The following is a 22,854-nucleotide window of genomic DNA, read 5'->3' on the forward strand; positions in this document are numbered from 1 at the left end:
CGACCATGGGCTATCCAGTGACTCAGGATGAGACATCTAGAAACACAGATATAGAGAAATACGCAGTTAGCTTCCGGAAAGTACTTGAAGTACTCTATTCTTAAGGTACTTCACGCACTTGCTAATCGCATTAATAATGTTTTCGGCGCGGCCCATTGAAAATTAAATTGGCTATTTTTTGTGCGAACGGTAGGCTTGGTTGTAAGATTCGTCGCAACAAGACGAGGGCATTGCCGGCATCCTCGTCATATGGCACACGAAGACATAGTATTCGAGGCACGACTTATTTTAATAGTTCGGTCTGTATTGGAGAAATTGCCCTTTGAATACCGTAATCGCCATGATAATTTATTTCTTTTTGAAGCAGGGCACGTGATGATCTGACTTACGCCCGACTTACGCCACGTCGTTATGGACCTCGCAGATTGTCCCTCGTGTAACTTCAACTGTAAATGGACTATGCAAGAAGTAATTTGCTGGCAGAGAATTGCGTCCGATAGTTCTTTACGAGCACTAGACGGATTTTCTGAAAATGTATATGTTCAATAAGATACAAAATACCCAAAAGTTGTGCGAGTAATATGTACATAGTTTATTTGTTTTTGTGTAAATACCCATCATCATTCATTTATTCATCTACGCACTGGCACATTGTTCAGAAAAAAGCGCTTAGTGTATAGCTCAGTTAGCCTGTCTCGCAAGTGGTGGAGATGCGGCGTAAAAATACGCAGTCAGAGTATTAAAGTCCAGTTTTTTCGTCGGCCATTGTACGTATCAACTCGTATTCATCATTCTCAAATAGTTTATGTGTCCCTTGGTCGCACGAATACGTGCTTGGACTCATTTCTACCAAGGGTATCAGAGGACTGGAACTACCTCCCTGCTTCCAACACTGCTATCTATAGACGACTTTATATAGGCTTCATGGCCGTCACCAACTTGGGGTGTTGCACAAATAATGGCCACGCTTTATCAGACGCAACATGGTCATGAAATGCTGAACGCATTTATACAACTATTTTCATGCTTGCGAATCTACTGTAGTAACGCACACTTTGTCGTTGAAGACAGAAAACAGCAGCGTTAACAGCCCAAGATGGCGGCACCTAAACGCTTCCATAATACAGTCTATAGCTTCAAGAACTTCAATAAAGCTGCTAAATCATATTCTTGCCTTTACTCTCTGTATAGCCTTCGGTCGATTGATGGTATGAAAATAAACAAGTAAGATCAGCAGCGCTGGGAAGGTGATAGTCGCTGTAATCTCGGTGAAGGGAAATGTATTGAGGATTGTCGAGGCGCTGGCACATGGCTGTAACAACGCGAAAAGTGGGCCGGGTTTTACATGACGAAGGCGTTGAACGCAACGGAGCCGAAGCAATAAGATGTGACGGACGTTTTCAGCCTCCTTCACGCCTCTATTCTCACCGCGGCAGAGAACCCGAACATTCTCAATGTGCGAGGTGTATGACTTGTGGGATATAGTTGGAGGCGGATGTATTATTTCTGTTTGACGACCTCGGAACGACCTTATGGCTCCCGGAGGTGAAGGTAGGACGCAACTGGGCGGTGAACTCAGATTAGACAGCAAATGTCGGTTTCGTGGTAAAAAAAATGCTTTTGCAACATGGGCAAAGATAAAACGCGACGTTTATCATGTTCCGGAACTTACATATCTGTAGATGTCCAGACAATAGGGGTGTGCACATGGTAGTTTTTGAAAACAAATTGAATGAGAATTGAGTAGTGCCAGAAGCGAAACGTTTTGAATGCCGAATATATATAGAATAGTTTTACGAATAATTTACAGACTTCTCACCATGTGTATCAAACAATTTTCACATCCTGGTATTCACAGCATTACACTGCACATCATAAAGCATGTCTTATTAAAAGCGCAAATGTAGTATTATGTAGGAAGAAATAAACAGTTTGTTCGCAAACTCAAGACTCTTCGGAGCATACACGGTCATGTATTATCACACACAAGTTATCATACAACGCGTAATCCTGCCTGCCGATATAAAATATGTGTGTACTTTCCCGACCAAACCAGAAATGCACGTCATCTGAAATAGTTGCAGAAAGGAAAAAGCAACCTTTTTTTTGTCTAGTTCGAATGGTAACGGCAAGATGGTGCCACTATCGTATCAAGTCAGTTGCAATGAAACGTATTCAGATTTAATGCGATGAGAGGACACAAGTCCTGAATATCTGTATATAGTACTAAACAATACCCGCGACCGAATGCCATCTCTAAGAACAAGTTAATGACAGCGGTCGTGTTTAGCCGGTAAAGTATGAATGTCTGATTGGTGCAGCGTACGTACGTAGTGCAGCGTACGTGGGATGAAAGTTAGCGCACTTCTCTTAAATTTTATTTCTGATGTTGTACAATCAGCGACGTGAGATATGCAAAAACTATTTGACAAATATTCTGATTTCCGAATGGTGACTATTCGGTTCGAGGATCGAATTACTAGGACAATGTTCGATTCGTTATTCGAAAATTGTGAGCATTCGCACACTTCAACGGAGACATTCGTCGATGTCGTCACTGCGAAGTTCGGCAAATACGTGTCGTGGCCGTCGTCGATGCTGAGGCGCAGCTGCTTCCCTTTTAGTCTTCAAGTTGCTGCTCGCCGCAGAGCGTTTAGAACACTGCGTTGTGCTACCGGTTATCGTTTGTCCTCGGCATGTCGAGCACTTTAGCTGACGGCACATTGTAAAACGCTACGCAATTCATACAAAACTTGATTCCGCATCCGGATACATATACTTCGTTACTTTCGACGTTTTCTTAAGTGCGCTCAGAAATACCAATCTTCGATTTATGTCGCCTATCTTATGTTCTCGTATTCCTAAACGAATCATATTTGTCCTGCGGCCACGGCGGCCGCATTTCGATGGGAGCGAAATGCGAAAACACCCGTGTACTTAGATTTAGGTGCACGTTAAAGAACCCCAGGTGGTCGAAATTTCCGGAGTCCTCCACTACGGCGTGCCTCATAATCAGAAAGTGGTTTTGGCACGTAAAACCTCATAATTTAATTTTAATTTAATATTTGTCCTGCGCAATGCGCAAACATTTGCACTCGCACCTCTTTGTTTTGATGCCCGTGGTTAGCAGAGCGGAAACCGAAAAACTTGGGACGCCTGTTTTGTGAAGAAAGCGCTATACGATGACGTCTTTTGCAAGTTTAAAGTTGGTCAGTTGGCAGTTTAAAGTGTGGCAGCGTGAAGACAGAGTGCATGCAGTTAGCATACATTTTTCTCGGGGCTAGAGCCCGGGCTATGTTTGGCTGCGTCATATAACCACTTTATCACACATAGCGTGATGAGCTAACTGCTAAAGCTTTGCAACGACTTGAACCGCGCGCCCATGTGCGCCAACGTGACTGCACATATGAAACAAGCGTCTCAAAAGCGCGAACGGTAACTATAGGTCTCTTGATTTGGCTGTACTTTCGGCACTAGTTCCGTTGCGGTACCGTGCGAGTGCAGCAGAGTGCAGTGCCAGTTGAGAAAGTTCAAGTGTAGTCCCCGCATTAACACTGCACGTTTATTTCCAAAAATGAATAGAAAAGTGCAAGCTTTGTCGTCTGCTCGGCGCATTTCGCTTGTTTTGGCAAATTGTGTCGGAGCGTCTGCCATTGTGATGCATGCGCCACAGCGTGCCTCGCGGCGTGTTGCAGCGTCTGATGCAGCTGCATAGCAGGCGACCGAACAAGCCGGCGCTAGTGTCAAAAAAACGTCAAGTCTTGCGCATCCGCGTGACCACCTTCTATGCCGTGACGCCACAGCACAGTGACCTCCTAGGAAACAGAACCGAGACTGGCCGCGCAAAATACTAAATTTATACTAAATTATTTAAGGCGCTCTGAGGCCCCATTGGCAGCATTTTCTATCATTTTCGAGGTCCCGGACATTAACTTAAACAAGAAAACAAAATTAGAGTTAGAAATATCACGTCAGTACGGCTTTAAAGCCGCGCTGAGACACTTCTAGATGTACTCTATATAACGGAAGGCTGTCGGCACAGCATGGAAACGAATTTTTCCCATCCAGTCACATTCTTCAGAGCCAACCGGGCTGTTAACGAGGAAAGGATCCCCCCAGCGGGTCAGTTTGGCCCACTCCCGCAGCATACGTCAAGCGCGACTTATGTAATCCACCGTCTAGCTTGCGTGTGTGCTCGTGGGGAAAATGAAATTTATTTTTTTTTCGCAGGAAATTTCTTGGATAATCTGGAAACGTATGTGTCGAAAGCTGTAGCAATTTGTTGATCGAGCAGAAGCGAAAATACCGCTCTAAGAGCGCGGTGTCTGTCCAAGTGCCGTTTCTCAGCGGTAGTTTCACTCGCTCTAAAAGCTCGCAGGTCACGAGTGAGGGCAAGTATTTGATGCTTCTGCTGGATCACGACGTTACTCAAAGCCGTGACATTTCTGGCAATGGAATTTGAAGCATGTGTCGGCGCGCGGCCCTGTTGCGAACTTTTGCGCCATATAGCAGGCAGCGTGTCCTTGTTCGCGGTGCGGACAATGCACACTTCAAAAAGTTAAAGCGGGGAAAAAAAGGGGGCGGTGTGGGGGTGGAGGTTAAACTAGAAATACATGGAGACAAAACAGTAATCTGCGAGGTGAATGCTTCTATAGCACCTTGTCTAAGTGTCTGAAGGACTGTGCGACCTCGCTGGAACAGTGACGCCTATAGTTCTTTAACTGACGCAGCACTACATAGCTGGGAAAAGCACTGTCAGTGTACTCTACGTATGCAAGCGTCACAGACATGCAAGCATCGCAGGTATCTTGGACACATATGTTCGGAAAGTTGGGGGTTAAAAAAAGAAAAGGAAGCTATCGCCGCGACGAGGTTTTGAAGTCCCGAAAAAAGTGCAAAAACATCCTAAAGGTTTTACGATACAGTTACTAGCGAAGAAATGAAGTGACTAGCAGTAGAAGATCACAGTTAGCTCCAATAGCGTATTTTGGCAGTAGAGAGCGAGAGAGAAATTATTTGTAGGAAAGCAGAGAGCTCGGCTTGAACTAGCCCGCTCTAGCCTGATGCACTTTACTCTGCACAGGTAATGGGGAACAGGGACGTATAAAGGCCAGATGAGGGATGGTGAAAGCATAGAAAAGGGATGCACAACGGTGAATGCAAGTTTAATATTCTGTTGATAAACAATCAGGAATGTCACCCAAGAAGCCACAGGGTTCCAAATATTGGCGTAGGTGACTAGTTTAAATGAAACTTTGGAAAAAAACACAGAACCAGGGCGTTACGGTACGTAAGGAACTGCTGTAAGCGGCTCCAGTAATGCGAGCACTTTCACGTCGCTTTTAGCGGCCGGAGCCCGGAGGCTACAGAGAATTACGTGCATTGATTCGAGCAAATATTTCAGCATTTTCTCAACGCACTCATTCTCATTGTGTCCACCTTGTTGTTTGCCTATAGTGTCGCTGGCTTTGTTAGCCCTATCATCCGCTTCTTTGCGTTGCGGACCACTGTTGGCAATAGAAAAAGGACGTCCATCCATGAGGTAGAGACGGCCTGCAGAAGATCGCTTGCTGTTGCTGACGTTGCAGAGATTCGATGAGTAAGCGACCCACATAAGCGTATGGGTGCCAGAGTGAACACATTGAATAAAGAAACACTTGTGGATGGATAGAAGCAACTTGCTCGCGACAATCTCCACTTACCTTTGTGTGCAAGCAGCTTGCAAGACCGAATGGAAGTAAGGAACGTGACAGCATAGGAGTTACAAATGATTTGACTGGAAAACTGGAAATGATATAGCCAAACGTGGTGTCGCAATCAACCACCAGTAAATAAAATATAACGGCACGGCTTTAGAAGTTCAGTTTAAGTCAGTACTCTTAAGAGGCTGTGCCACATGCAAACTAAAAGCATATTGCATGGCACGCAATGTTCCTTTCAGGACCTCAAGAAGCCTATGGCGAAAGAACAGTATCTAAAGATGATCGAATGTTTCCTAGCGCCATAGATTGACGCGGTACTTCGCCTCCGCTGCGAGCGATGAGGTCATTTTTTACGTAACAGCGCGTTTGAGAGATGATATACTATTTGGTTTGCCACACTTGCACCATAAACATTCCTGCGTCAGTTTCAGACAAAAAAAAAAATTCGGTAGGTAGCATACACCTGTAGTGGATGTAACATAAGCGTTTCCGACGGCGTTTAACGTCCCAAAACAACAAGTCTATTAGAGATGCCGTAGTAGAAGGTCGCGAAACAATTCGTGTACACAAAGAGCTGTACACAAGCATTTCTGCATTCATTCCCAACCAAGGTGTGGTCGACACGGCCTGGAGTCTACCTCGCGACATCGTGCTTAGCGGCAGAACGGCTTGTAGCCACTGAGCTACCATGACGGGTGAACACAAATGTCACAGCTTTATCAACGTACGCAAGTTAAGGGGAAAGTCCGAACTGGCCATCCCTAACCTTTTCTCCTAAATCATGTATTTAGAAGCATTGGATAACTTGGCACAAACCTGAATGCTAACGTCCTGCTGCTAAAGTGGAAACCGTTCTCATCTGTGGGTTCATGTCTATGCACACCACGGATGAACATGTATTCTTCGCTTTACTGATTGTCACCTGTGTTGCCTTCGTGCCACGCAGGTGGTAGACGGGGGCCTTGCGGCGCTACAGGGGATGCACGAGGGCGACCTCATCATACAAGTGGGGAAGCACAACGTGCAGGATCTGACCGAGGCCCGTATCAACGCCCTCCTCGCACAGCCCGCCAAGAGGCTCGAAGTCTTCATCGTCAGGTGAGCGCCTGAAATTCGTCGTCGTGGCCGCGAGGGTGCGTCTACGGTTTCCAAGTTTTCTGTCCCGAAGCCTAATCACGTATTAGCTCTACAAGTTCTGTTTCTTACAGCTGGTGGGTTGCTGTACATCTCAACAGGACAGTTAAATTAACTAAAACAAATGCAACTTCTCAGTAGTAAACATGCGAGACTATTATCTGGTATCTTGAGTGCTCTGATTTGCGGGGACGTTATCAGTATCGGTACATTTGGCAGTCAGAAAACGAAAGGGCCGGAGGTGGGTGGGATAGGGGCAGAGGTCCCGCCTTTCACCTCATTTTGCTAATAGAAAAATGGTCAGCTGCTGTTCTTTGTCGGCTGGACGAACGTATATACATGACTCTATTAGACACGCACACACAAAAAAAAAGAATGTCAAATCTGCTGCCAAGAAAAATGAGCAATGTGCTGTCATTCACTGAAATTGCAAGCTTGATGTTTAAGGGATGCATCTTCCGTGATCCGTCACTGCTGTTGTCGCGAGTTTCATTCTCACGAAGCCTTGACCCTGCGGGACTTATCTTTATATTATACGGCCCAAGAGGCGGTATTATGTAAATATCCTTTTAATTTTCTGTTATTGTTGTCCTCGGTCGTTGGCTAGCATGGCGCCTTCATTACCTCCAGTATCGGCCACTAGCCGCGGCGGGTGGTAAGACATGAATAGAAGCAAAGGAAAAAAGGAGTACTTACATAGTGCGGTCCCAGAACATGCCATATTTTCCGTGTACCTAATCGTTTGGTGAATAGTTACTGCAGTATACGATGATCAGCAAGTCGGTCAAGTGTCTGGGAGCTGTGGGTTCCCACCAGTGGCGGGTGACATTTTTTGTGGTCATTTTCCTTTATCACCGAATGCTCAGATAAACCTCAATTTAACAATGCTCTGCGATTGTTTGATACTATAATTAAACATCATTTTCCTCGGGATTTCCTTGGCTTTAATGCGTCTGCTGGCTTGACTAAAACCGTTAACTTGGGCCCGCCTCGCAAAACTCTTTGTACGCACACGTCTTCCGTATGTAGACCTGCTCAGCTAAGGACAAAACGTTTTTACGAAAAAATTTTTTTGTGAATTAGGCCTCAGTGCCTAACCATCGCCTACATTGTTTTCAGTTTCGGCTATGGTCATCAAAACAATGCCAAGTATGCTGCTGTTGTAGTTCGATAACCAAAGATATAGAATATCAATATGGCGGGCGGGGGGGGGGAGGGGCTTTCGTGCCTCCGTACGTATAAGAGAGAGAGAGAGAGAGAGAGAGATGAAGAGGAAAGGCAGGGAGGTTAACCAGATATCATACTCCGGTTTGCTACCCTACACTGGGGATGAGAGATAGGGGTTAGAAAGAGGACAGAGTGGAAAGCGTCAAAAACACACACGCGCACACTTAAACACACACAAAAGGCATTCCAGTTAGAGACGTTCACAAAGGCCGGTAGATTGCAAAAAAGCGCAATAGCGCTTGCACGGCCTTCTTCTGTGACGTTAGGTCCTTTCGATGGTGTAGAATTCTTTTTTCCGATAGTGGTTGGTCGTCCAGCTGGTCAACTTCGTGGCGAAGGCCACGAACTTGACAGTCCACACTTCCTCTGTGGACTGTACTGCGGGCAGGCACACAAAATATGGCCAATTAATTCTTAATTGATGCAGTGGTCAAAGGTTGCGGGGCCGGTCATCCCTATGCGGAACGCCTAGGCTTTGGTAAAGGCAACGCCCAACCACAGTCGATAGAAAAACGTGGCGTCTCCACGGCGAAGCTTTGATAGGGCTCGAAGACTTAATGTGGGATCAAGGGAGAACAGTCGAGAATTTCTTAAATGCGGCTCATTCCATTGCGACGTGGTGCACTGCCGAGCAAGCAGGCGGAGCTTCCGTGCTGCGTCAGTTTTAGAAAGTGGAATTAGTACGAGGTGGTCCTCAGTATGGGCTGAACGGGCTGCTTGGTCGGCCCGTTCATTGCCAATAATCCCGCAGTGACTTGGAAGCCATTGGAAAGTTATTTTATGGCCTGCATCACTTATTTGATGTAACGTCAATGTAATCTGAAATATTAGTTGTTCGTGCGGTCCGCGTCGTAAAGGTGACAGTAGAGACTGCAGTGCCGCCTTTGAATCCCAGAATATCGTCCACTTGTGTGGCGGTTCATCACCAATGTAATGAAGGGCAATAAAGAGCGTTGCGAGCTCTGCTGCTGTCGATGTTGTCGCGTGAGTCGTCTTAAATTTGATTGTTGTAACTTTCGCTGGCATCACAATTGACGCCGCGGAGCTGTTTGGCAGGACAGATCCATCAGTGTAGATATGCGTAGAGTCGCGGTAGTTCTCGTACAAAAGTAGTAACGTGAGCTGTTTAAGGGCTGGTGATGATAGATCAGCTTTTTTGGGATGCCAGGTATTGTGAGGTTGATTTTTGGTTGAGCGAGGCACCATGGAGGAGTCGAAGGTCTCGCAACCGGAGTGAAACGAGCTCGCAATGATTCACCATGCGCGGTTGTCGTTTGGCTGAAAGATATGCGTGGTCTGTCCGCTGGTAGATAGGCTAAGTGGTGACGAGGAGTCCTGGCAAGATGCCTTATATGGGTCCTGAGCGCTTCAATCTCAATGTGGGTCTTGACAAGGTGGTCTCTAGCGATTGCTATCGTAGCCACTGTTGATGCACTCTGAGGTAGGCCTAGACAGATCTGGAGCGCTTGAGCCTGAACATTTTGTATTGTGCGTAGATTCGTTTTACTTGTGTTGGTTATTTCTGGCAAGCTGTGCCACAGAAAGCGCTAGAAAAAGTACCCTGTACAGTTGTAACATGGCACTTGTCGACATTCTCCAAGTCTTGCCAGTGAAAAACTTGAACAGGTGGCAGATGCCTGTCAACCGTTTTTTCACTTATGATACGATAGGGCTCCATGACAAGTCCCTGTCGATTATGACACCCAGAAACTTGTACGACCGAACATGTGGTATTATTTGGCCATTTATCATTACGCTGTAGTTCGTCATGGGTTTGCGCGTTAATGGCACTAGTGCGCATTTCTCGGAGGAAATTTCCAAGCCTCGATTACGGAGATAGATACTAGTCTGAGTGCTGCTCTCTGAATTCTCGCTCGCAACTGTAGGCGTGTTACTGCAGACGTCCATACGCAGATGTCATCCGCGTACATTGACAGCCTGACTGTGCTTGGCACGTGCTCAAGGAGAGCAATCAGGGTTAGCTTAAATAACACAGGGCTAAGTACACCGCCCCGGGGGACGCCGCGGTAACTATATTGTAGAGAAGTATGGCCTTCCTCGGTGCTTACAAAAAAAGATCGTATGGGGAGATAGCTCCGTATCCATTGAAACATCTGACCACCCACTCCTACCTCTGCGAGAGCAGAGAGGATGGCTTCATGCGTAACGTTATCATACGCCCCTTTGACGTCGAGGAACAAAGAAACGCAGAGACGCTTACGGCATTTCTCATGGTGAACGTAGGTGACCAGGTCGACGACGTTATCGAGCGATCGACCACATCGAAAGCCCACCATGGCGTTGGGGTAGGTGTTGTGGTACTCCAAGTACCACTCCAGGCGTCCTAGGACCATCCTCTCCATTACTTTGCCCACACACGTATAAGGAAATGCTTTGAATTGCAAGCCCTGCACTATATATATTCTCGAAAACCTTGCGAAATGGCGCGGCAGTCTAAATGCGTTAATCGAAAGGGTAAAAGTCAGAGATGACGGTAGTATGTATTGACACTAATAGAGGCTCATGTCCCAGAAGGAATTGCTCAATTGAGCAAAGAAGAATAAGATAACAATAAAAATCCGTTGTTTTGCCCAAAGCTCGAAGAAGTGAAAGCGACTACAAGCGAACATTTAAGCATATGGAGACGCCCAGTGTTTCGTCCAGTATCGTGAAGTTTCAGTAAACAATCGCAATGGTGCTCCAGCAGCCTGCGCAATACTGTCGTACACATATCTATATTCTATAGCGTATATACTGTGTGCCCCAGCTAACATTAGCGAAGCCTGTTCAACAAAATAAAAAAATATTTAAAAGGCACGGAGCAAGATGCAATTTTAAATATCACGGTGTTCGGTCGTTGGAGGCCTGACGACCGAACACCGTAGGTCTGAAAGACGTATTTCGCACCGTGTTCTTTTAAATATATTTTTTCGTACAACACCTTGGGTAATGTTAGCCGGGACACCCTATACAGATTGCCTTTTTTGTTAGACTGTACAGATTCTTTATAAAAATTATATAAGCGCAGTGAACGTGGTGTTTTTTTTTTTTTTTTTGCAGAGTAGTTCCTAGGCGATGTGGACATACTTTTCCGTGAATAATATGTGCTTCCTAAGGTCATTAACCCCCCAAAATACACAATTAACTTTTTTATTAGTAACTCAGGGAAAGGTTAAATGGGGAACTTGAAGACAGCCACATTTTAATACACCCTCAATTAAAAAGAAAAAAATCTTGACAGTCGCACCTAATTTAAGATATCATCGAATTACAACGGTAAAACGCAGGCAATATGGAAACCTAGCGCGCCCGACGGTGGCACTACGGTGTGTAGCTACATTGCTTCTATGCTAATCGCATTAACGCCGAGAGTCATAGTGAGTTGAACTCTGCAGGAAGGTCGGGGAATGTGGTTAGACACCAATCCACCGAATCCCAAGAATGCTAATCTCATTAAGGAAAAGAACAATTCATCGAAACCGAAACATGTTTAAGCAGCCCAGAAGGTTGCTTCTCGTGACATTAGTGGAGGCGGTAGAACACAAACACACACACACACACACACACACACACACACACACACACACACACACACACACACACACACACACACACACACACACACACACACACACACACACACACACACACACACACACACACACACACACACACACACACACACACACACACACACACACACACACACACACACACACACACACACACACACACACACACACACACACACACACACACACGCACGCACACAAAATGTAAAGTGGTGGAGCTCTAGTGAAGCGGCTAATTAAATGTTGTACAGCCAAATGCGATCCGTACGTACAATTGTGTCTATTTTCACCCTATACAGCGTGTAATCCCATGCATTGTTTATACGTATGCACTACACCGTTCACGATCTGTGCCCAAAATGCCAACTCTAAATCAGGCGAATGCAAAGTGCGAGACCTCGGTGCGGCGATGTCACGAAGAAAAAGATGACGCATAACGGGTTGTTTAGGGACGAATGGCGATGTGATGTGCGTGGCACACAGAAGTATGGCTCATTTCTGAGTGCATTTAAAGATTCTGTATGCATTGTGTCAGAGGGGCTCATAGCCACTGGAACTTACCCAGCGGAACAAAACCAGTGGCCCGAGAATGGGGCAGGCCGATTATAAGAAATTTAAGAAAATCAGGGAAGACGTTGAATATAATGCGCTATTTCATTAAGAGGTACGCGTACTTCAGAGATACGTATGAGCCGACATTACATGTATTTTTATCGTAATTTATTGTTTTATTAGGTAGAACATATTTGCGCTCGCTGGCAGAACTTTGTCCATGAACATTCAGTGCTATACCGGGTATTTCACGGAATCCGTTCGAAATTGATTAAAAACAAGAAAGAATAGATAATTGATTGATCTACTCTTGATTGATTTTACCACAGATGCATTCATTCGAAAATGACTCGATTTAGTATTCACTCAAGTAATTAAGCAAATCAGACGAATTAATTTTTAAAGAAACAAGCCTTGCGATGTAAGGAAGACTTGAAGCGTAACTTGAAGCTCATAACTGTTCCCAGAATTGCAAAATCTTGACGCATCTAATTTTTACAGCGTAATGAATTGCGGCCAATTTCACACATTTAAGCGATACGGAACACCCGAAGAACGCAACTGCCACGCTTTCAATAGATGCCCATGAGTGACGTGACTGCTTGCGCCTCACTGTTGGGCGAGCATCGATCGAGCGTCCCTATCAAGCCGCGATTTTGGTCGCTTCATGCTGGTCTGGTGTAGGTTTCTTCATACGCTGAAGGGATAGGGAGTGGTGAAGCTACTGCCTGCTGAAGCCGAGTAATAATTCCGCTCTACCATTTGAGCAACCTCTTTCACAAGCAACATCGGGTGCACGAATTAGGGTCGAAGATGTATGTGCAGCAAACGACGTCAAGGGCAGCATGGGCCCCTCAACTTTAGCACGCACTGCATGGCTATCGAAAAGTTCGCTAGAGGTTAACAAAGGTTGGCAAGGCCTACCTGCAGAGTGGTTTCGCGAATCTTCCGAGTCTATCGATAATCGCCTGATAAACGATGCATCGTTGTTTCGCTTTTGAACGCAGTTTCGATATCCACACTACCTGGACAAAGGCGTAACAAAATAAAGGCAATGAGGGCGCCCACTTCGCTAGTGCAATGCGTTTTACTTGGCACGTCCCTGTGCGACATCGTCCGAGAAAGATTTTGTATCGTTCAAAAATGTACGAGCTCTCTTTCCCGCATACAACTACCGCCAATATTCGCACGCTACAAGTTCAAGTGACGACGCCCTTGCAAGTTACATCGCCCTTACGCCACCCTTACGGTACAAGCTCAAATCCGTGGCTGTAAATAATGATATACGTTATAGTGTGCGCCCATAGCAGTGAATTGAAACATTGGCTTGCTCGTAAACTATGTATCGAGGGCAAACGCTTACCGCGACGACAATTGTTGCGGTGAAATAACCGTTGCCTTCTTTGCGCATGCTGTCTAATATACAGTGCACGTACGAGTACTTCACATAGCTGTAGGTTTAGATGTAAAGCATAAATGTTAGTGGCACATACCCACTCTGGCGGATTGGCAAAGAACTGTAGAGACCATTTTATTTCCACGAAATCAGAAGATTCGCCGCACTTAATAGTTACTCCAACAATTGTAAACGTCTCAGTGTGACGATGCAACGTGCATGATGTATGTATAGCTGTTGAACTGTTAACGAAAATCATTTGAACAGCGAGCCACCTAAGCAGTATAAAAAAAAAAGATGTACACGAGTCCCCGCGGCGTGAACACGGCTGTCTATCTACAGCGGTATGCTTCGGGATCAAATACTTCCGACGCTGCGCCGGCGCTTTCGGCTTGAGACGTATGCAAGCGTATCTTACGCCGGCTCTATCATGTTATAGTGTAGGCACATTCAGTATCCCAGTTGTGTTCGAAAAAGGTCTTCCGGCCTTATTGTTCTACTGCGGTTGGGCTCTATATCTAGTGAAACGAGAAAAAAAAACCAATAGCGCATCAAGGGCCTCGGCGGACGCCAGACTTCTCCCAAACGATGGCGTAAAGGCTCCTCTGATCACATTCCGCTCCTGCAATCATTCCAAGGTTTCTTTTAATATCCGACAGAACAACGCGTAGATTGTTTTTTTTTTTTTGTAACGAGCTACTCAGTAGAATTTCAACAGTGTGCGTCGGCGCTTTATGATCGTGTCATTGTCGCCCTTGATCGCAAAACCTGGTAAGTAAAGGTATCTTCCGTCCGGAAGCGTACTTTGCAGGATGTTTCTAGACCACAAGTCTTACTACTTCCTTTGAATATAGTTGAGCGTTTGGCACTAGCGACCTTTTGGTATCTTCGGAATTACACATAGAAAATGGCTCAATTTGTCGGGCAGTTTCAGTATGCCAAACCAAAAATCGGCAATTCAGTTCAGTTTTTGACTAACAGACAGGACCGCTTGTCAAACCTGTTCAAAACATTTCTTTTTTCTTCTTTTCTTTTTTTTTTGCCTCCGAGTTATGATGAATCAGTTAGCATACCAGTAGTTCTTTTGTTTTGTTATGAAAAATCCAGAACCAACGGTTACATCATTTTATACCGGTTCAGGTTCTGCTCCAAAATGGCAGCACACATTTCGGCGCGGGTTCAGTTCCTGCTCCGCAACAATATGGGCAGTTCCATTTAGGTTATGATTAGACTTCCTGCTGACAAGCGTTGCTTTGAGCAGACGCAACAGGCAGCAGCACATCGCATACCGTCTTGGTGGGAGGGTCCTGTATTGTCTAGTCCGTATATTGTCCAGTCTCTTGGTGCAGACAAAAGTTGCACGCGAGTGGGACCAGTCATTTTCGTTCACCCTGTATCCATTTTGTAAACATTCGGGCTACAACATGCGCATTCATTTCTACAACGTAAAGTGTCACATCTCATTCTTGCCCCCGATTTTTCGTAGAACGGGTGGTATCGCGGTGAGTTGTGCGCCACATTATACCATTCGGAGTGGAGATATATCTCCGCAGCCGCGGAAGAAGTTTGTACGCACGCCGTACTGCCCGACGAGAAAGTAAATATCGACACGAGTGAGTAAAGGGGTCGATGGTGTCTCGAGTAACGCCGGGCTTCAGACTTTCAATCACGCCGTGAAAGGAAGCAAGTATATTCGTGTTGTGTTTTGAGCGGCTTACGGAGTCACAGCTGCCAGCTTGCTATTGTATAGGCTCGGCAGCGCGTGGTGCGCCGGCCTCGCACGAGCCCTCGCTTCGACGGAGAAGGTATAGCGCGGCTTTGCAATCTCCGGGAAGCAAAGCGCGCGATTCTCCGCCCGGTGCCCTCTCCCTGTGCGCTTACGTCGTCGGAGCTAGACGACTGCCCCGGCGGCGGGCTCCAAAGGGGCACAGTGCGAGCCAGAATAACATTGCCGCGCTGCGCATCAATCTCGCGCGCCTGGGTCGCCGACTTGGGCCCGGAAAACGACCGCCGGCGAGACGGCTCACTTCGTCCTGCCGCGGCACGCTTTGCATTTCGCCGCGCCGGCAAGGCAGGGTTGCTGCGCGGGCCGGTGTCTGGCAAGCGTCTTCTCGGCCCGGAACACACTGTTGCGTAATCGAGCCGCTTCGTTCTGTCAACCCTATTGCGGCGATGATTAATCACCTGCGCACGATTGTCGCTGGTTGTGACGAGCTTCTCTAATGACGTGACAACGACATCGCAACTCGGAGTATAGGCCTCCTAGACGACTGTGTGTACGAGTGGGCGCTTCTATCCGTACAAAAGTTTATTTTACCGTAGTCGGACAATAAACTGTTCGCGTGCTGATGGATGTGCGGGCCATCCATTGCTGCGTTTCAAGCGACAACCACATGGAACGTATTTCCTGCGCTACGCTACAATCGACGATAGGGCGTGCTGCATGCGGTTGCCTCTTTCGATAAAATTAAATGGGAGTCCATTCAGCACGGCAAGTGCGCCGTCATATACATACCGAAGATACTTCGAAAGTATCCGCCGTTGACTTTGTCTATGCATTACATGCTTGTATAACAGAATAGCCAAGGAATAAATATGTTTTTTAATTTCTCGTGTCATCCACTTATAACGCTTTGAACTTATTGTTTACTAACAATACAGTCTCAATATGGTGGCGTAAAGAGTTGGCGTTTAGCTAGTCTGCACGGGCACACTGAAATTGCCATTAAGTTGATCCTCGCTTAAACCGAGTCTATTTTCGCTCTGCGTTTCTGTAACAATAAAACAGCATTACAACAAATTGATGACCGAGAACATGTTGTGCACACTTTGCGTGAAAAAGAGACGCCTCTAATTTGAAAGTTATCTTGACAATAAAAAACAGAGCAATGAACTAACATAATGAGAAATATTCAAAGACAGCCAAGCTGTTAGGCTTAGCTCTGACTTAAATACCTCGAGACAAAAAGAATTTGCTGCGAAAACTTCAATTACTCCACGGTATGCTGCTTCAGGTGTTTGGATGTTCTCGGCGTGACTATACTTTCCTCAACACCTTTTCTCTGAGCCAGGCTGAGAGACGCAATCACGAGAATCTTATCGAAACTTACCTTATGGCTGGAGCCACCTGCATTCTATATACGATGGTCCGCGCGCATTATTCGCTTGATGGCTTCCGCCAAACGGCTGCAGTTATCTGTGGAGCCTGCATGTTTGCGGAGACTGTGGCGTAGCTAAAATGTTCTCTCTCTTCTTTTTTTTTTTAAGTTTTTGCGTGGAGGTTTGGAGTGCGCTGATGGGCTTTTAGAACTTGGCAGAGAAAGCGAGAGCTCACGGCAGCATTTCCCCGAAGCCCCCGCCCTTAACAATGCGAACAAGCATTGCATTAATTTATGAAGTTACTACATTGTAGAGTAGTTAGTAAAAAACAGGTGTGGCTTTCGAGTCGTGATAGCAAACGTGCTATTATCGAGGTTGGCCAGCTAATGAGAAACAATTATGCGCGAAAAACTTTGTCACTTCGATCCCAAATAGTGTAAAAACCATGCAGTGGGCGCGCACAGGGCCAGATGCGTGGCGAAAGCGGAAAGGGGGGAGAGGATAATGGAGCTTTAACTCTCTCACGAGTGGCTGGCCTCTGTTATCACGAACTTATGTCGCATGAAGTTGAGCAGAGTAACTAGTTGGGCTTATTGGTTTAACATAGTGAAAGGCTACAGCGCGAGAACCGACTGAGACAAGGGAGGCACACAAAGTACACAGACACAGCGCCGACTTTCAACAATAATTTTTGTTGAAAGTCAGCGCTTTGTCTGTGTGCTTTGTGTGCCTCCTTTGTCTCCGTCGGTTCTCGCCCTGTAGCCTTCCACTATGTTCCATTATGTAGCATGCAAACTGTTATGTTATATGGCTCCTGGGCTCTATTTTGCGCTCTCAGTTATGATCCATTTACGTTTTCTATAATCTTACTGGCGCCGATTGACCGCGACAAACTACTTGTATGTAAAATTTTCTCTAAAGAAAAGTAAGTTGGCCAGAAGAGGTAATCTTAAGTCACGGCTAGTCTTTCCCTTGACGATAAAAGAGTTTCCCTCCGCACAAATCTAAGCCAACACAATCGACCATACACGGAACAGACTTTGGTACTCCGGTATCGGCCGTATATCAGGGAAAAGTTTTAGAGCTCTGTTACCATGCGTGTGTGCGTGCTCAAATACACCGTTTGCCTTGTCCCTTTCTCTTCATTTCTTTCACCTTTCCTCGTCCTCCACAGCGGGGTAGGAAACCAGTCGCAACTCAGTGAACGTCCCTACATTTTCTTTCTTTTACTCCTTCTAATTTGAGCCAACAAGTTTTAACGACAAGACAATAAGCTTCACCATAATCCCTGAAACCAGCTTGTGCACGCAGCACCCCACTCAAACGTGTTCGTTCATCGGAGCTATTGTTCGTTTGCTTCAATTTCAGTTATAGCATCTACTTCGCTATCACCATACGCGGACGACTTTTCTACTTCTTCTTGGCTGTAAGAAGTGTTTTGTGAGCCAGGGTCATATAATTCGTGAATAGGATGTTTCACCTGTGGAAGAGATATGTTACCTGTACACAATAAAAATGAAAAAAATAAGAAAAACCGATTGAGTAGGAAACTGCAATACGAACGCATGACATTGTAGAAGCAAACTAAGATCGATGTTTCAAGTAGATGGTAATCATGTGAAGGAACGAGGGTAGGAGACGAAGACAAAATCAGCTCCGTATGTCTGCCTGTTTCTCTGTTCTCGTCCCCTGGGTGTCCTAAAGTGCTAAGATGCAGACGTTTTTGAGGACGTGTCTGTATACTTTCGGGCTTCCTATGCACAACCCTCTGCGAGGCTCAGGCTGCGTGTCCACTAGCTGTGTTATGTTAAAGTCGCATTGCATCTCTAGCGCAGAGGCCTTCTACAGAGTTCCCAACAAGGGCCCGCGGCGTGCGTGCGAAGGTCGATGCGCACAGGAGAGCTGAACTCATTCGCCACCGATGCTCTCAATCAGCACCGCCACGATCGGCTCGACGCGTGGCGCCCTGCCAGAGGTGCCATCGGTGCTCGTGTAGATATACCCCTGCTGCGCTGCCCGTTTCTGGACGCGGCGCAACGTCCAGTCGCGCTACACACGTGTCGACACGTCACGCTTCCGTTCTCATTCTGGCAGCTTTTTTTTGCTTCTTTCATCGCCGATGTCCAAAATGACGTGGCACACGCCGGGTCCAGCCGCAAATTTGGGTTCCTAGCGGAGAGCGTGGGGGGTGATCTCTAAAAAGTTGGCGGAATGCGTCTCGAGAGACGGCGCGGGGCATCCTACAGTGGCCTCGCACTGACTCATGCACCGGAGAGCCTGGAAGGGGATCGGCGCTGCACCGGCGTAACCGGTGCGCGCACGTGCCAAAATTAGCCGCGCTCGCGCGCACCGCACTGAGGAGGGGGGGGGGGGGGATCGCTGGCACGCTGGAAAGGCAGGGAGGGAGGCTGGTCCACAACCACACGCCGCTAGGGGCCAGGTGTCGAGAGCGGAACACGAGGACGCGAGAGACCCACTGGGACCGATCACCGCCGAGAGAAGCCAGGGAGAGCGCGCATGTGAGTACACTTGCGCTGCACGCATGCCACCCGCCTCTTCTTCCTCCCCCGCACCGCGCCTCCTGCGCTCCAGCTCGCATCGCAGGGGAAGAACGAACGCTGTCCGGCGTTGCGCCTTCGCTTCGCGAGGGCTTTTTCGGCGCGTCCTCTTGGTGCGCGACCTCACCGCAAAGAGCGGACGCGCCGGGATTTGAGCATTTCGCTCACGCAAAGCACGCGTCGCGAGCCCTGCCGCGGCAGAGCCTCTGTCAGCTGTCCGCGGCAACCTCGTGCCGTCGCATGCCGTCCACGCACGCGCGCGCTCAGCGCACTTGACTGATACCGGAACATAGCTTGGATTCATGCAATGGTTTCGTGGCTGGACTGCTTGGTCAACCAGTGCGCGAATGTGGCTGGAAAAGTTTAGCGCGCAACGGACTAAATACGCAAAGTTTCGTTGTGTCTAAAAAAAAAAAAAAAGAGGAGAAAAGAAATAGGCTCAAACCTGTCGGTGCGCCCTTCGTATCGCGGTCGTAGATTCGCGCCGTCTTTCTCGTTTTACCGGTGGTTTCGAAAAGGGTTTTCCCTCGCAGTATGCGGTCGCCGTCTCACGCGGATCAGTCTGCCACCGAGTTGCACGCTACCCACGCTTGTGTTACGATCCCATCGACGTATGATGTCCGAAGGTGGCTTCTGAAAGCAAAAACACTTTTTAGCAAGCATTTAACACCAAATAAAAATTAAGCGAGGAACATATTTGAAGTGCGACAAATGAGCTACAGACAGGAGATGTTGCTGAGGTTGCGGCGACAGAAGTGCTGAAATCTTATGGCATGTTAGAAAGAGCGATTTTTCTGTATGCGGTGTGTCATAGTATAACTGCAGCAATCTTGGGTATTTTCTGTACGCTGTGTACTTTTTTTTTTTGCTGTAAATGTATACTATTCTTCGTGCTGGGTTATGCTGCAGTGCGCCAGTATTCAGTACTGGGTTTCCTTATATCCTGCGTGTGTGTGTATTTTTTTTAGAATAGCGCAATGCTCAAGAACAGAAACTGTCAAGGAGAGCAGCACTTGAGCTCCTTCGCGGAATTCGCAATTTTTTAAGAGCTGCAGGATCTTTGTTATAAAGTCAATGCTTGTGGACATGCCAAGTGGATTTTCGCTCATTCTACAGCTCTTCGTTACCTTATTGATCGTATAATGCGCTTGAGAAATGAGAGAACTTTGTCATCTATCTGCTTTCGTCTGTGAAGCACGACGAGCGCCATAACTGCGCACCTGGAAGGAAATGAACATTCGGAACAGATGACATGCAAAGAAGAAAGCAGTTTTGTTCGGTGGTTACACTTACCCAGACAGTAGTTATGAAAATTAATTTTGGTTATGCTTGTTTTTCGTCGTATTCACCAGGCAGCTGGTATACTAAACATTATTAAAACGAATAGATCGAATGTGCAGCAATAAAGAAATTACGTTATTGGGTTTTACCTGTCAGAATCACTTCATTATAACGCACGTCGTAGGGGTGGAGGGAGCTACGGATTAGTTCTGACCACCTGGGGTTCCTTAACGTGCACCAAATGCACGGTGCACGAGCGTTTTTGCACTCTGCCTCCATCGGTATGCGGCCGCCGCGCTTTCTCGGAATATTTTGAAAGCAAAGCTTCCTGCAGTGATAAGTATAGCAGAGGGTGCTGCCGATTATGCCATAAAGAGACCAAGAAGCAGTATCGATTTCTTTCTAGATGCCGATCATTGCTTCAAATATTGTCAATCTACAGTAAAACTGCTGCGCAGATTTAATTAAGTCAAAATACTACAAGTATACGTTATCGGCAAGAAGGCAATGAACATTGACTCCGGTGACAAGAGAAGCAAGGTCGGACAAGAGGATGTGTTAAGACAGTATCGAGAGTGGTTTAGGTGCCAAGAAGCTGAGAAAGGAGAGAGGTGTTTGTTAAAGAGATGCCGGAGAGAGTAATCAAAGTACCAGTATATTCAGAAGCGGGACGAACGTATCACATGACAATTTGTTACATATCTAGTAATTTCGTTTGAAGTTATTTTTTTGTATACAATTTGGGGTATAAATTGACATTACCGTATATGAGGGATATTAGAATGAGTTTTTTATATACTTGTAGCTGGTGTAGTTATCATAAAACAGTGCTGTTCTACAAATTGGTTACGACTATCACATTTAGTTAAGAAATTGTGGCACGTACTCTTTAGCACATATTTTACAGTATTCATATGCCACATAAGTGTGTGAAATTTGCACCATCAATCTTTTCAAGGAGGCAGCAGATTAGTGCATCTTGATGTTGTCACCCTCTCGATGGGAATGGGTCGATAAAGTGAGTATGAAAAATAATTTCTTGATGTTGGAACAATAACTATATTTGCAACCAGCTACGTTTATCATTTCGAGAGCAATGTCATTTAAAGCAGAGGTATGCCTTCAATTATTTTTCTTTATCTTCTAAATTTCTGTTCTATTTATCCCTTTACTCACCAATACTGAGTATAGCTGGCCAAACCTTTAAGGCAAACGTTCCACATTTTTCTTCGCAATGAACACTTAAGGCGCGCGATCGGAGATCGTCGTTCGAAACGCGGGTTCAGTTAGTGGTCAGTTCTCGCTCACGCGATTGGCCTAGGCCACGGTTAACGACTCGGCGCGGCCTAGGCCAATCGCATGAGGCAAAATTGAACGTAAACAGAACGCGCGTTTCGAACGACGATCTCCGATCGTGCCCCTGATGATTATTCCTGGGGGTGTTAACGTGCCAAAACCATGATTTGATTATGAGGCACGCAGTAGGGAGGGACTACAGATTAATTCTGACCACCAGGGGATCTTTAACGTGCCCTCAATGCATGGCACACGGACATTTTTCTATTTTGCCCCCATGAATATATATATATATATATATATATATATCATTTTAATTTTTACTGGTGCTCTTAAAGCGCAAGAGGTAACAAAACTGTCCGGAGAGTCTATGTTCTTGTGCACTTCCTCTGGCAGAGCCTGTTGCTGAGACACGAAGTCTCGCAACATTCCAAGGTATCCTACAGCCTCGGCTAGGATTATACGATTTGAATCTGCCACTGACAGTGCATCTTCCTCGTCACACTCTCCTTCTTCGAGACTATAGCACTGGAATCAATTTCCAAATCAGATTGCTGAGCGCAGATTGTCACAGTGTCACAGTGCACATACCCGCAGCTGGAGGGGTGATTTGGGGGCGGCGGGCATCGGCTACGCCAGCGCTGCACAGCGCAAAACTTCGTTGAGCTGATTTCAAAAATGAGCCCGGGTCCACTGATCATGTTCGTTCAACTGAAATATTCGCTATTCAGAAATTCGTTTAACTGAAATATTTTTGCATTGAATGCATCGGAAAGGAGGAGGAGGAAAAACTTTATTCGCTCTAATTGAATTGAAATTAGCGGTGGCAGATGTGGTCGGCCGTCTTCACGGTCTTATTTCCCGTCTGCGCACGGTCGACGCCCCTATTCCAGGGCACCACTGAGGGTGGCAAACTGCCGGGCATTTTCTAGAAGTTCGTTATTCTGAAATATTCGTTAAAGCGACGTTCGTGCAAGTGAGAGTTTACTGTAGTTGCTATAAAATGAAAGCATGTGTGAATGGATACTGCGAGAAGG

General features: G+C 46.4%; 1 protein-coding gene across 1 annotated transcript in view; it reads left to right on the forward strand.

Moving 5' to 3' along the window:
* LOC142582753 (uncharacterized) overlaps positions 1 to 22,854 on the forward strand; it is a 97,904-nt gene that overhangs the window by 13,303 nt on the left and 61,747 nt on the right. Inside the window, exon 2 of the mRNA XM_075692774.1 lies at positions 6,649 to 6,800. Within this exon, the coding sequence (XP_075548889.1) occupies positions 6,649 to 6,800 (152 nt within the window). The remainder of the gene's footprint in view (positions 1 to 6,648; positions 6,801 to 22,854) is intronic.

This window comes from Dermacentor variabilis, chromosome 1, assembly GCF_050947875.1.
Source record: "Dermacentor variabilis isolate Ectoservices chromosome 1, ASM5094787v1, whole genome shotgun sequence".
Classification (NCBI taxonomy): domain Eukaryota; kingdom Metazoa; phylum Arthropoda; class Arachnida; order Ixodida; family Ixodidae; genus Dermacentor; species Dermacentor variabilis.